We start from the raw sequence: 14,236 nt of genomic DNA, 5'->3' as shown, positions 1-14,236 counted from the left end.
TGATCACACTGGGGCACCTGGGTGGCTCAGGTCATGGTCTCAGGGTCCTGGGATCAAGCCCCTGCCCGCCCCCATCTGGCTCTGCGCTCAGCAGGGAGTCTGCTTCTCCCTCTCCTTCTGCCCTCCCCCTGCTCTCTTTCCCTCTCTCTCTCTCTCTCTCTCAAATAAATAAAATCTTAAAAAAAAAAGACCTGATCATGGGGCACCTGGGTGGCTCAGTCATTGGGCGTCTCCCTTCGGCTCAGGTCGTGATCCCAGGGTCCTGGGATCGAGCCCCGCATCGGGCTCCTCACTCGGCGGGAAGCCTGCTTCTCCCTCTCCCGGTCCCCTGCTTGTGTTCCCTCTCTTGCTGTGTCTCTCTCTGTCAAATAAATAAATAATCTTTAAAAAAAAAAAAAAACTGATCATGTTGTCTTCCTTAAACACAGGCAGTCTGCAACTGGTCACAGTCTTCATTGAGGCTGGGGCAGACTACACCAGGGAAGCCCCTGGGGGAATTCAGGGGTGAAGGGACGAGGTGTGGGATGGGTGAACAGACCTGGGGAGGGGCCTGAGTTGGAGCAGGAGTTGGAGGTGCTGCCCAGGCTGGGAGAGCAAAGGATGATCACTGTGGAGGAGTGGAGGACTGGAGGAGACAGAACTCAGGTTCAGGGAGGAGGAGTAGAAGAAGGCCTTGCAAATTCACTTTTGCAAGCAATGAGTATACACTCGAAGACCATTTTTTAAAACATCACTTGACTCCTCAGCGAAACACTGTTGTTTCCCCCTGGGATGCTGAGGGGTGATTGTGGTGCAGCGTCCCATGAAGGCAGGACTGGGCCTGGCGTAGTCCCTGCTGGGGCTGAAGTGCCTGGTATAGCTGTTGGCATGTGCCAGGCACTCAGGGAATATGTCACATCAACGTGGATGGATGGATGGATGGATGGATGGATGGATGGATGGATGGATGAATCAATCAATGAATCAATGAACAAATGAACAGAGACAACCTCATATCGAGTAAGGCAGCTTCCAAGGGCAGCCCGCCCATGCATCCCAACTCACAGCCACCTTCATTCCCAGACCAGATGGCACAACTCCTGTAGACTTCAAGGTCACCCTCAGCACAGAGCCAGTGTGACCCCTTAGCTCTCCTAACAGGACAAGAGAGTGGACTGAGACCCCTCAGCAGGATTTCCAGTAGCAGTCCTGGGAGATCTGGAGAGAACGGGGAGGATAGGCACCCTCTAACTTGCTGTGTGACTGTAAGCAAGTCACCGTGCCTCTCTGGATGGGGCTTTCTCTTCTCAAAAACGAGGGGTTGAAAGTATCTTTCCTGAGGCCCTCACGAGCTCCATCCATTCATGCAAGAAACTTCCTGTGATTCCGAAGCTTAAAACCCAAAAAGGGGGCCTTTGGGATCATCTTTGTTAACCAGAAAATGAAAAATCCCCAGGCCTTTTGCCCTTCCTAGAGCATTACTATCGAGGTTTTACTATACTTTTCCTGGACTCGGTTTTGCAGAATTACTGAAGCAGGACTGGGAAAGTGAATACACACAATAGCGTTCAAGTTCGTAAGTATCCTGGCCTCCTACAGCTCGTCTTTATATCTTAGAGCTGGTGCTCCTTTTAACGCGCCCCAACTGGGAAGTAGACTGTAAGGAGAGTCACTTTTGGTGTCTGGTACAATAATAACTGATAAACAATGCACATAGAGGGCGAAGCATGGTGTCACAGGAAGTCAACAGGTCAGGAGTCAGGCACCTTGGTCCCTACCCCAAATTGGCTTCCTCTGTAGTTGTGTGACCCATGCTGAGGTCCCTTGTCTTTCTCTAGCCCCTGAGCCTACGGTTTTTCAGGGAGCCTCAACAAGGTAGAGGGATAAAATCAGCTGCCTAAGTGGTCAGCAGGCAAGATATGGGGGTGAAGCAAGACTGCTGTGCAACAATAGGGTGTGGTGGGGACTGCGGCAAAATCAACGCTGTGAGCTCAGTGTATCAGTTACACGGCGGGGGGGGGGGGGGTCAGAATGTGGGTGTGGGGTAGTTAGATAAGCCTATCTTTAAGAGAAGCCAAAAAAAAAAATACATTGTAATGCAGAATTTGTTATTTAAATCCTGGTAATGAATTCAATATATTTTTGAAGGCTTCCAACAAATTGAGACTTAGGTCTCAGGCCCCTCAGCCTTGTCAGTTCCTCTGTCTTCAACCCCATGTCCTTTCTTGTGGCTTCTCACTTTATCTCCAAAGTCTGCTGGATTTCCAGCACACGCCAGGTCTTCTGAAAAATGCTAAATTGCTGGGTCAGGCCATGGAGGCTGGAAAAGGCTAGAAGTGTGAGTACATGACACACACACACACACACACACACACCCTGTTTAGGGAGGGGTGCGTCCCCTGGAGCCAGCTGGGCAGTATCCCTTCGGAGCGGGACAGGGAAAGCAGGTCAACTGGGAGATCCTCCAAGTTCTCCCAATTTGTTCTCAGGCCTGGCATGGAGCCAGCACTTGTCTCTGGGATTTCCGGCCTGGGCTGCAGTGGGGAGACACCCTGTACAGCTGGTCAGTGTGCCAGCTACTGAGGGCCACTCTGGGATCCCACATCACTGGCCTCTTGGGTTGTAAACAGCAGATGGACTGGAAGGCTTACCCTCCCCACATCCAAATCCAACTACCCTCCTCTTTTTCTCCTTAAACTCAGAAATGACCCACCAATCCAAGATGGATATATATGCATTCATATGTGCTCGTTTGGCCATTTATCATCCGCTCAATAGAGTATTTATGGGACACCCACTGTGTGCAAAGACTGAGGGTACAGAGGTGACCAAAATCTCAGGGCATCCCCATTCCCTCCACTTCACCTCCTGCCCCCATCACTTCTGAGAGTTCACCCAAAGCGTCCTGGGCACCCAACCTGGTAGTCCTTCTTTTTCCTCTAACTAAAAATTTTCTTACCAATGAGCACACCCAACATCACTCATCATTAGGGAAACACAGATCAAAACTACAGTGAGATACCACCTCACACCCATGGGGACGGCTACTGTCAAAAGCCCAGAAGAGAACAAGCGTTAACCAGGATGTGGGGAAATGGGAACCCTAGAGGGGAATAACATGGTGGTTGCTCAAAAGATTAAAAATAGAATTACCATAGGACCTAGCAATTCCTCTTCTGGGTATACATCCCAAAGCATTGAAAGCTGGGTCTCAAAGAGATAGGTATATGCCCATGTTCATTGTGCCATCATCCCAGCAGCTAAAACATGAAAACAACCCAGGTGTCCACGGACAGAGGAATGCAGAAGCAAAATGTAGTAGATCCATACGGTGGTATACCACTCAGCCTTAAAAAGGAAGGAAATTCTGACAGATGCTACAACATGGATGACCCTGGAGGACGTGATGCTAAGAGAAATAAGCCGTCAAAAAAGACAAATACTGGGGCGCCTGGGTGGCTCAGTTGGTTAAGCAACTGCCTTCGGCTCAGGTCATGATCCTGGAGTCCCGGGATCGAGTCCCGCATCGGGCTCCCTGCTCGGCAGGGGGTCTGCTTCTCCCTCTGACCTTCTTCACTCTCGTGCTCTCTGTCTTTCATTCTCTCTCTCTCTCTCTCTCAAATAAATAAAATCTTAAAAAAAAACATTTAAAAAAAAAAAGACAAATACTGTAGGATTTCACGTGTATGACATAGAGTAGTCCAAATCATGGAGGCAGAAAGGAGGAGGGTGGCAGCCAGGGGCTGGGGGGCGGGGGGAGTGGTGAGTTAGTGTGTAATGGGTATAGAGGTTCAGTTTTATAAAACGGTAAGAGTTATAGAGAGAGATGGTGGTAAAGGTCGCACAGCATTACAAATGTATCCAATACCCCCAAACTGTACATTTAAAAATGGTGGCTATGGCCAATTTTATGTGACGCGGATTTTATCACAATGAGAGAGTTAAAAATTTTTTTTAGCAATGAGCACACCCAGCACCCAGACCTTGGTTTCCTTTTTTAGTTTTTTTCTTTTTCTTTTTTTTTTTTTTAAGATTTTATTTATTTATTCACAAGAGTCAGAGAGAGAAGGAGAAGCAGGCTCCCCACTGAGCAAGGAGCCCAACTCGAGGCTCGATCCCAGGACCCCGGGATCACAACATGAGCTGAAAGCAGATGCTAACTGACTGAGCCACCCAGGTGCCCCCCAGTTTTTTTCTTTGAGTATAGCTGATGCACATTACCAGACCTTGGTTTCTAAATATTGTTCTCAAAAAACAAACAAACAAACAAAAAACAACCCAAACCAAAAGACCCAACAACTAAAACAAAGAAACAAAAACCAAACCAGGGCTCCTTGGAGAAATGGCTAGTTCTAGGGATGGAGCAAGGAAAAAAAAATCAAGAGGAGCCTGGAGCATCTTGTAGGGCTGGAAAGTAAGGAAGTGCTCAAAAGACGGAAGGGTGGGAGGGGCACGTGTCCAAGGGTCACAGAAACCAACTTGAAAGAGCTCCCAATGGCCAAAGCCAGAACGATTGGAAGGACATGGTAAATAAGGTAGTATTAGATTGTAACTCAAAGCCTAAAATAAACATCCATGAGTGCATAAATACAAATAAATGATAGAATAAATAAGGGTCAAAGGACATACTTAGGGAAGAATTACAAATAATTTATGTAAATACTCTCCCTCCAAGATGGGGGCCTTAATCCCCCTGCCCTTGAGCGAGGGCTAGATTTAGTGACTTACTTACAGAGCACAGAAAGGAAAAAGCAGGAACATATGGTGCAGAAAACCTGGCAGACACCACCTTCCGCAAGGGATCGGTCACCATCACCAGGGTCATTGTCCACCATGGGGACGTCACCTCGGGGGTCTTTTCCCCCAAACCCGTAACCCCAGACTAATCATGGGAACAACATCAGACAAACCCCAATTCAGAGACATTTGACGAACACCTTCAAATCCCTACAAATACAGGTACTCTTCAAAACCGTCAAGGTCACGAGAAACAGGGGCCACCTGAGAAACCGTCATCGAGGGAATTAAAGAACTAAATGCCATGAGCTACCCTGGGTCGGATCTTAGGACAGAAGAAGTCTGAACCACAGAAACAAACTCCGGAGTTTGTTAACTCTAACGCACTGATGTTCATTTCTTAGTTTTGACAAACGCACCGGAAGGACCCTTAGGGAAGATGACACCAGGGCAAGCCAGGCAAAGGGTACGTGCGGGAACTGCTTGTGTCCTCTTTGTAACTTTTCTATAAATCCCGAAGTACTGCAAAATAAGGTCTATTTATAAAAGCACTTCCTCCCGATTAATAAAGGAAGACATGTTCACTGCAGATAATTCATCCTATAAACGAGTAGCCGGCACTTGCTTACCACTTACCATCGGCTGTGAGCATGCCAGTGTATTTCAATACAGTCTTTTTTCCTGTGCACTTTTGACGCAACTGAGGATCGGTTAACATCACAATTTTGTCCTCTGGGCTTTCAGCCTTACGAGCACATTCCCTCAGCATTCAAGCATTTGGCATGGGTCTCGGAGCTACTCAATATTCCATGACTCGGCTGGGCCGTGCTTTGCTTAGCTGCTCACTCTGCTGCTGGACCCGGCGTTCAGAGGTCTCTTACGATAAATAAACTCTAACGCACACAGCTGGGTCTGCATTTGAATAGTTTCCTAAAGACAGTCTTGAGAAAGACATTCCTACGTGGAAGGGTCTGGATACTTTTAAGGCTCTTGACACATGTTGCCAATTTGCTTTCCAAACAGGCCAGTGGGATACTGAGCACACCTGCCTCCAAAGGGTTTTCTTTATTCTTCGGAACATCCCACACTTGCATCTGTCTTCGATCCCCTGGACGCTGCTTCCCCTGAACTCTGCCTCTCTGTGCTCTCTGTGCCCCTTGGTCCTCTGCCCACACCAGCAGCGCCCCTCTCTCTCACTCTCAGGATCTCTCCACTGCCAGCCCATCTCCTCCCATCCTGACCCCCGCTTGCCCCCTACAAGCTGCACTCTAAGGACTGTGGCTTCAGCCCCATGAATGTGCCTCCTGCACCTGTCTGTCTCTCTGCCTTAAATTCTAATAGATGGGTTCCCCACCCCATCCCCTCCCTCCAACTTCTCTCTCCTCCTGACTCCTCCGCATGGAGGAATTATTTCTAAAACACCAATCTGGTCACTCACATCCCCACGTTAAAGGTCCTATGGACTCCCCCCTGCCTGCAGACATGCCTAGATTCATGCATACAAGGCCTGAAACAGGATTGAAATTCATTTGTAGAAAAACTGACCCTTTGTCCTCTTTCAAGCAAGCTTACCTCAAGGATAGTCTCCGCCGGACACTGGACGGTAGGTAGTCTTCAACACCTCTTTAGGACTTGCTGATCTCCCTTCTGAACAAAAGGAGAGAAGCCTTTCAGCCAGCATCACCTTGGGCAGACAGTACTTCCTAACCAGACATCATTAGCAATATTTCGCTTTTTTCAACCCTGGGCACAGGGCACTTGTCTACGGTCATGCTACAAATTTGCCTTTAAAATAAATCCAAGATTTTTTTTTTTTAAGTGCAAAAATCTAAAAGATGGAGTGAATAACAGGAAGGGTGGTGCTTGACTTTGGCAGACAGTCGAGGTGATATTCCTACTCCCAGTGTGGTCCCTGGACTAGGAGCAGCATCTGGGAGCTTGTTAGAACTTTAGAGCCTCAGGCTCTGCCTCAGCCCTCCTGACTCAGAATCTGCATTTTTAACAAGGTCTGTGGGTGCTCTGTGCATGCACAGAAAACTCTCGGAAGTACTGATGTGAATAATGAAGCCTGGGAAACACCGGCCTCGGGATAAAAAGTTGAAACTATTTCAAGATGATTCACACGCCTCTGCAAAGGGCTTCTGCATCCGGGACCTTAGCTCCCTGCCTTTATTCAGGCCGTTTCTCTCACCAAAAAGCCCACCCTCTTCTGCCTCCACCTCCTCATCATTCACTACTCAAATCCAATAGGACTTTTCTTTCTCTTATTTGAGGTGAATTTCACGTGACATAAAATCAACCAGGTAAAGCGAGCAATTCTGTGGCGTTTAGCTGAGCGTCATTCCCCAACCCCCTCTCCCTGGCACCCAGCAATCTGCTGTTTCAGGGATTTGCCCATTCTGGACACTGCATATAAATGGAATCACACAATGTGTGGCCTTTTGTGTCTGGGCTCTTTCACTCAGTGTGATGTCTTCAAGGCTCATCCGTGTTGAAGCAGGTTTTTGTTACTTTTACGCAGAATAAAATTCCATTGCATGGACAGGCTACGTCTTGTTTTTCCATTCATTTATGGACATTTGGGTTGTTTTCCCTTTTTAGCGATTGTGCTTATTAGCTCACTGCTATGAATATCTGTGTACCAGCATTTTTTTTTTTTTTTGAGTATCTGTTTTCAGTGCTCCTGGTTATATACCTAGGAGTACAAGTGCTGGCTCATGCAGGAGTTCTATGTTTAATGTTTTCAAGCAATGTCACATCATCATAGAGCTTTTCCTTGACCCTCACCTGCCTTCTCCTGTCCCACCGACAGAACTAATTTTGTCTCCTTTTCCTCCCATAACAATTTCAAGAACACCCCCCTTGGCAACGCTGGGATTCAAACCCAGGACTTCTGGCTCCAAATCCTAGCTGTTTGCTCCTGCCCCACACAACGGGACAATCGCCTCTGCCTGGGACTGACCTCATTTTATAGCTGAGGTGCTCAGGTTGGGAGCCTGTCCGAGGCCACACAGCTCCTACATGACGGCTGGGCTCTGGACTCTCAGCTCCGGCGTCCAGTCTTTGGATCCCGTGGTCTATACTGTGCTCCTAAATGGACAAACAGGTCTCAAAAACATGTGCCCCCTTCCATTCCTGGGGACACCGAGAACCTCACAACACTCCATCCCTGAGAAACCAGTCTGTCTCCTCCCAGGATCTGCCAGGAGGCCGGTTCTGCAGTAAGGAACGAGCTCCAGGATCTTTGGTTTGGGCACGTTTATTTTGGCTCTCAATATATATATTTATATAACGTGGTTTTTCTTTCCATGATAGGAGGAAAGGGAGAAAATGACACTTTATTTTGTTTTTCTGCCTTTTCCATTTTTATGCTGCACACGGAACAGGCGCAGAGCAGGATGCCAGGGGCTGGCGGCAGCGGCTCAGGTATAGCCCATCAGGCGTGGCGTGCAGGGGAAGGTCTTGCGCATGCTCATGCACTTCTCCTTGTCGATGCAGAGTGTGTTGGCCTTGATGGCCAGCTCGTGCTCCAGCCGGCACTTGGTCATTACCAGCAGCTGGAGCGTGTCCTGCGTCTCGCGGAGTCTCAGCTTGAGAGTCTGCAAGGTGTCGTCGATGGTGAACACCTCGTTCACGAGCCTGCAGCGAGAGCAGAGGAGAAGGCACAGTTCACCGAGCTGGTCAGCACAGACGCACCTACTAGGTGCCAGGAACTGTGCCACGTGCCGGAGACAGCCGTGAGCAAGACAGACGAGGCTCAGCGGTCAGGGAAGACAGAGGCAGAACAGGCAGAAGGGTGGGGAGTGGCCGACGGTGATGAGCACAAAGGAAGAAACAGGATGTTTAGGGACACAATCTGGTGGTTCCTCAGTAAGTTAAATGTAGACTTACCATATGACCCAGCAATTCCGCTCCTAGGTATATACCCATGAGAATTGCAAACAGATACTCAAACAAATTCCCGTTACAGCAGGCCTAGGGAGCGAATACACCACGTGAGCTGTGATGGTAGCTCGGTGGCCGGGCTGTGCCCTGAGTCCCACCTCTGGCCTCAGGCGGGGGACACACTACTGGAAGGTCTTGAGTTGGATATCAAGATGGGCTTCCCGTGGCAGGCCTGGGCTAGACAGAGGTCACAGAGCAGGCTGGAACCTCTTAGCTACTTGGAGCTCTAGCCCAGTGCTGTCCAACAGAACTTTCGGCAGCCACGGAAATGTTCTGTGCTGTCCAATACGGCAGCCTCTGACCACCTGCTTGAAATGGGGTTCACGGACATAAGGAGCTGAGGTTTAACATTTGTTTCTGTTAATTAATTTACATGTAAATTTAAATGGGTGTTCATTCTCAGGAAAGGGCATGGATGGGAGCCGACCCATGAGAGAGGGTTTGAGGGGGAGGGGTTACCTGTAGAAGAAACAGGAAAGAAGGCCCAGAGGTGGGAAAGGAAGGATGGGGGGTGAGGGAGATAATGCGCAGATGGGACAGTTCAGCTGCCGGAGAAGGCAGACGGCTTGAGTCCTGTTACCTGCTCAGTTCCCAACGCACTCATGCACACACACAGATACACACACACACACACATGCACAGATACACACAGACACACACGTGCGTGCATGCATACACACTGCCTGGGGCTCCTGAGCCAAACATAGGCCCATCCATGCTCCCCATCTACCCTCTTCAGGGGCACAGCTGGTGGACAAGGAGGTGGGGAGCTTGTCCTAGAGGAGTAGGTCCTCCAGGACAAATGTGGTCCCCAAAAGCCCTGTTCTGGGTAAGTCCCTTGGGGTGGGTTATCAGAGAGCCCTCAGACCCAGAGGGTTCTGGAACCCAACCTGAGCATCTAAGAAGTGGGGACAGGTGCAGGAGGGATCGGGAGAGTTACCCCCAAGCCCTCAGCAGGAACCTGGACCCCTTCCAGCCCAGCTGGGGTGGTTACCCTGGACACGGCACCCACTTCCAGGGGTGAAGAGCTTCCAGGCCAGCAGCAGGCTGAGGAGCAGGTAGCCAGGCCTTCAAGTTCAAAGCCTGGGGTCACTTTCCCTGCCCACTCCCTGCCAATACACACACCCAGCTTTTCTGATTCCTGAGTGATTATCTCGCAGCAACGAGGCTATGCAAACATCACACAGTATCACCTGGAGCCATCCAGCATTTTCTCTCAGAACATTCTTCCTCCTTCTCTTTACTTCTCTGGCTCTCTTCACATCTCCACACGTCTCGCTCAGGATGAGGACAAGCCACTGAGTTGTGGGGCATTTGCTGTGCAGCAATAGGGAGCTGGTACAGTGCCCCCAGCATGGAAGGCCCACACAACCAAGGGGCCTGCCCCCAGTCACTCATATTCCCATGTCTGATGGCAGTTCCTCCTTTGCCTGGCCCTCATCCCATTCCAAGCCCGACCCCATGCTCACAAACCCGTGCTCTGGAGCTGCATGAGCTTTCCACCCCCTCTCCAGTGAGGGGGTCCCTTGTCCACAGGAGCAGCCCCCCTTCACAAAGAAGGATTGGCAGGATTAAACTCTTCCAGTGTTCATGGAGAACTTTCCAAGAGGGAGATGGAGACCAAGGAGGGGGTGGGAGCTGATGCCTCTCTCCTGGGCTAGCAGAGGGGCGGGGAAGCAACCCTGGGCCACAGGTCATGTCTCTGGCCTGGGCGACTCCCTCTCCTTAGCTTTCAGGGGAAAGCTGGAGGGCTCCCAGAGCACAAGGTGGGGGAGGCTATGGAGGGGGCCCCAGAACTCTAGACCCCCGCCCAGTGTCCTGCTGAGTTGTGGGGCTACATGTCCTGATTGGTGGTGGCGGGGAAGTGGTCCATTTATCAGACCCAGGTTTCCTGGGAGCTCTGGAGACCCACCCCTCCCCGTCCTGGTCTCCCTGACTCACTTGAACTGTGGGATGTCCCTGCACAACTCCACATTGGGGCGCCGGGTCCGACACTCCAGCCTCGTCTGCGCCACCTTCAGTGGGCACTCCTTGGCCATGATGGACCTTTCCAGAAGCATGATGGTATTCTCTGCCTGGAAGATCTCCTGCAGCGTCTGTGGGGAATGTGTGGGGTGTGTCATGGAAGCAGCCACCTCCAGGCTGGGTACTTAAATAACTCCTTCCCCAACCTTGAGTCCCCATGGCACAGGGGCTGCGCTCTTCCTAAGACAACCCTGGGAAAGCAGCTTGAGGACCCTGTGAACACAGGGGAGGGGCAGGTGCCAAGGCTGGTTGTGTTTCCAATCTCCAGCATCCACTGGAGTCAGCCAATTAGTGTTCAGTGGGAGGGACAGAGGGAGGCGGAGAAACGCCTTTAAGATGAACACAATCATCCAAAACAATCCAAAAAGCTCATCTCTGAATCCACTTTAATCTGAATTAATCTAGGGTGTTCTAGATCTCTTTGTAATCCAAAATTTATGTAACTAGGTCAGTAAATAAACTAGGAAGGAAGGAAGGAAAGGGAGAAAAGGGGAGAGAGAGACTCAAAATTTTCTACTTATGTGTAGAAATATTTTCCCCAATAAAATTCCCTACAGTTGATGGGTGTACAGATGCCAGGAAGGGACAGGAGAGAGCCTGCGGAGGACCGGGAATGTTCTATATCTTGATAGGGGTGGAGGCTCCCTAGATGTAAACACAGGTAAAAAAATCTTCGTCCAAATTCATCAAGTTGTACACTTTACTGTAAGAGTGTTATACTTCCATAAAAAATAAAGCTAAAATCAGAAAAAGGTCATCACGAGAAAAAAGTGGCTAAAATGGTGATACTCATGTTGGATCCATGGGGGTCTTTTATAGGATTCTCTCCACTTCTGAGTGTTTGAAGTTTTCCATAATAAAAAATGAAAGCACAAGAGGACGAATGAAGATCGGCCACACTGGCGCAGTCCATGACCAGAAGGAACGCGATCTTGCACTTGGCCGACCTTAAGCATGCCAGAATCCAGAGTACTCCGCACCTGTCGCCTCACTGTGGCTGACACGTCCCCTCCCCTCCCTGCCACCATCACCGTGAGCAGTTCCAGTTTTCATGGTGCCCCGCTCCTTCCAGAAGACTCTTTGTGGGTGGGCTATGCTAATACCCTTGGCCAGGCCTGGCAGGACCAAGGGAGGTTATATGTGCTCCCTTCCTGACAAGCCTGGCCGTGGTACCCTACCACGCTGACTTCCAACCTCTCTCCTTCTGCTAGCCGTTTGTCCATCTCCCTCACTAGCATGTGCACTCCAAGAAGTTGGGGGCCTTGCTCTGTCCATGTGGCATCCCCATTGCCAGGAGCAGTGCTTGGCGCAGACTGAGGGCTGCCAGATAAAACACAAGACACCTGGTTCAATGTGAATTTCAGATCGACAACAAAGCACTTTTTAAGTATATGTGTTGGCTACTGCACGAGACATACCTACGCTAAAAAAAAAAATGATTTGTCGTTGCTCTGAAATTCAAGTTTAACTGGGCATCCTGCATTTTTATTTGCTAAATCTACCAACTCTACTCATGGTAGGAACTCAATAAACAGTCATAGAATGAATGAATCAATCACAGAGAGATCTGGAGGTCTAGATGTTTAGCTAGCTCCCCCATGGTCCTTATCCACACTGAGGTTTGGGAATAGTGTGCCCTAGACTTTATATGGTCGGGTCCATCTCAGATTTCGGTGTCAGGGAAAGCTGCTTACACACGAAAATGCCAGGGTTTCTGAATGGGGTGGGGATTGCAAGTATGAGACCCAGTCCCCATCTTCCAAGACACTGCAGTCAGGTTATCCGTCTATTCGTGAGCTAGGAAATATTCACAAATCATAACACGTACTGGGATGACTATTTTAGCTGGGTTGAGCCCATATTTTACAGGCACCAAGAAATTGCTTAAAAAACCTGGCTTCCCTGTTAGCTTAGGAAAAAAGTCTAGAAAGAGAGCATTTTGCTATTTCAAGGTAACAACAGGATGCCCCTTCCCTACTGGGGTTGAGTTGGGCGGTAGGGTTATGGGAGGGAGCAGGGCAACTGCTCGGCCTCCTTCAAAGCCCATGAGGAGGAATGCTGGCCCCTCACCTGGTCCTCACTGAGCCACCCAGAACCAGAGTGATACCGCCAACCACATGTTGGTTAAACATTATCCCACAAGAATGTTCTGTGCTCAGCACACAAGCTTCCATGTAAACACTCCAGTGGGGGCGGGGGGCGATACGTGCCCTTTTGTGTGTGTAGGGGGTTGGGGAGCTGCCCCAGATATGCAAATCTCAGGAAGCACCACCCCAGCCTGGCAGGGAAGAAAAATCAAGCTTTCTGGAGAGGAAAAATGCTTCTTGGCATCACATTGCCCCGTGCAGCAGAAAACAGCTTCTCCCTCCACCATGTGGCCTGTTGGCGGGATGGGGTAAGAAGGACATCACTGAGGGTTCGGCTGCTGGTGGGACCTGCCAGGCCTGCCCCAGCCGTGAAGGCAGCTCCCAGCACGCTCCTCTCCCGCCAGTAGGAGCTGCTGCTAAGGGAACCTTGAGAGGTTCTGAGCCAGTGCTCCGAGGCTGTGCTTAGCTTTCTCCTCTCTGCTGTCTCCATCCCCTGGTCCCCAGCTCAGGGCTTGCAACTTGGGGCCCTGCAACTTGACAAAAGACCAGCCTCTTGAGTCTAGGGATAGTGCTGACACTCATTCAGGTGCTCAATCACTTCTTCCTCCACTCATTATTTTACAGTTTCATCGATTTCCGCATTGCCTTCCCAAATGTTCACAGAGCACCTAATAGGCGCAGAGCACTCCCAAGAATTAGACGCAGCAGTGACCACAAGAGATGGAAAAAATACTGTCCTGGTGGAGTTTACATTCTAGGGGAGAGTTCACTCATTCATCTGCTCCTTTGTGCAACAAACATTTATTATATGCAACGCACATTTCTTAGTAAGCGTCGGCAAGTGCTTCCCACAACCGCAAGTGCTTTCTTCAGCATCACGGAAGTTCAAGCTCCTGCCACCCTCTCTCGGTTAAAACAACAACAACAACAACAAAAAACCTTATGGGATGTCTTCAGTTGGTGGGGGCCGGGGCCACGCGAGGGGCATCCGATACAAGTTCATCTCCCTTGTTGGGGAACCCCCTCGTGAGCATAGCGGAGGGACCCGGACACAGCCCTGCAATGAACAGCAATTCCAGGAAAAGTGAAATTCATCAATTATTTTTCAAGCCTGCCAACCGCTTCCAGGAGATGGTGCCAGGGGTGGAGGAATCCAGAAGCTTCTGCGGGCAACAGGCTGTGGCTACATTTTAACAGCTTTGCTCTGCTTTCCTACTGTGTCTCCTAGCTACTCTCCAGTTAAGGCGAGTGCTGTTGGTTTTCCACTGATACAAGGGATTTAAACACATCTTAAGTGAATGGGTTTTTAAGCATTTTTCAGGGACTGGCATTACACCAAAATATAAAGTAAATACTAGCCCAGGTGGCTCGTGGATATGGTAAAATTGGGAAGGTGGCCCCGGGGGTGACTGGATTGGGGAATCCCTGTATTACACTGTCTCCCAGGTACAGATACAGCAGGA

General features: G+C 49.8%; 1 protein-coding gene across 4 annotated transcripts in view; it reads right to left on the bottom strand.

Annotated features, from left to right (window-relative positions):
* Positions 1-7,965: 7,965 nt before the first annotated feature.
* TEKT5 (tektin 5) overlaps positions 7,966-14,236 on the bottom strand; it is a 49,695-nt gene continuing 43,424 nt past the window's right edge. For 3 of the 4 annotated variants that reach the window (XM_073899517.1, XM_073899515.1, XM_073899516.1), the window contains 3 exons: positions 10,603-10,757; positions 9,855-9,978; positions 7,966-8,355 (listed from right to left, as the gene is read on the bottom strand). In XM_073899517.1, coding sequence (XP_073755618.1) covers positions 8,083-8,355; positions 9,855-9,978; positions 10,603-10,757 — 552 coding nt within the window. In that variant the 3' untranslated portion in view covers positions 7,966-8,082. The remainder of the gene's footprint in view (positions 8,356-9,854; positions 9,979-10,602; positions 10,758-14,236) is intronic. The other variant, XM_025855623.2, reaches the window with a different exon arrangement.

The sequence above is a fragment of the Callorhinus ursinus genome, unplaced genomic scaffold (assembly GCF_003265705.2).
Source record: "Callorhinus ursinus isolate GAN/ISIS: 27379988/994484 unplaced genomic scaffold, GSC_fseal_2.0 scaffold13, whole genome shotgun sequence".
In the NCBI taxonomy this organism is placed as follows: Eukaryota; Metazoa; Chordata; class Mammalia; order Carnivora; family Otariidae; genus Callorhinus; species Callorhinus ursinus.
Note: the sequence above shows the minus strand (reverse complement) of the source record. Positions and strands in the feature narration are given on the sequence as shown.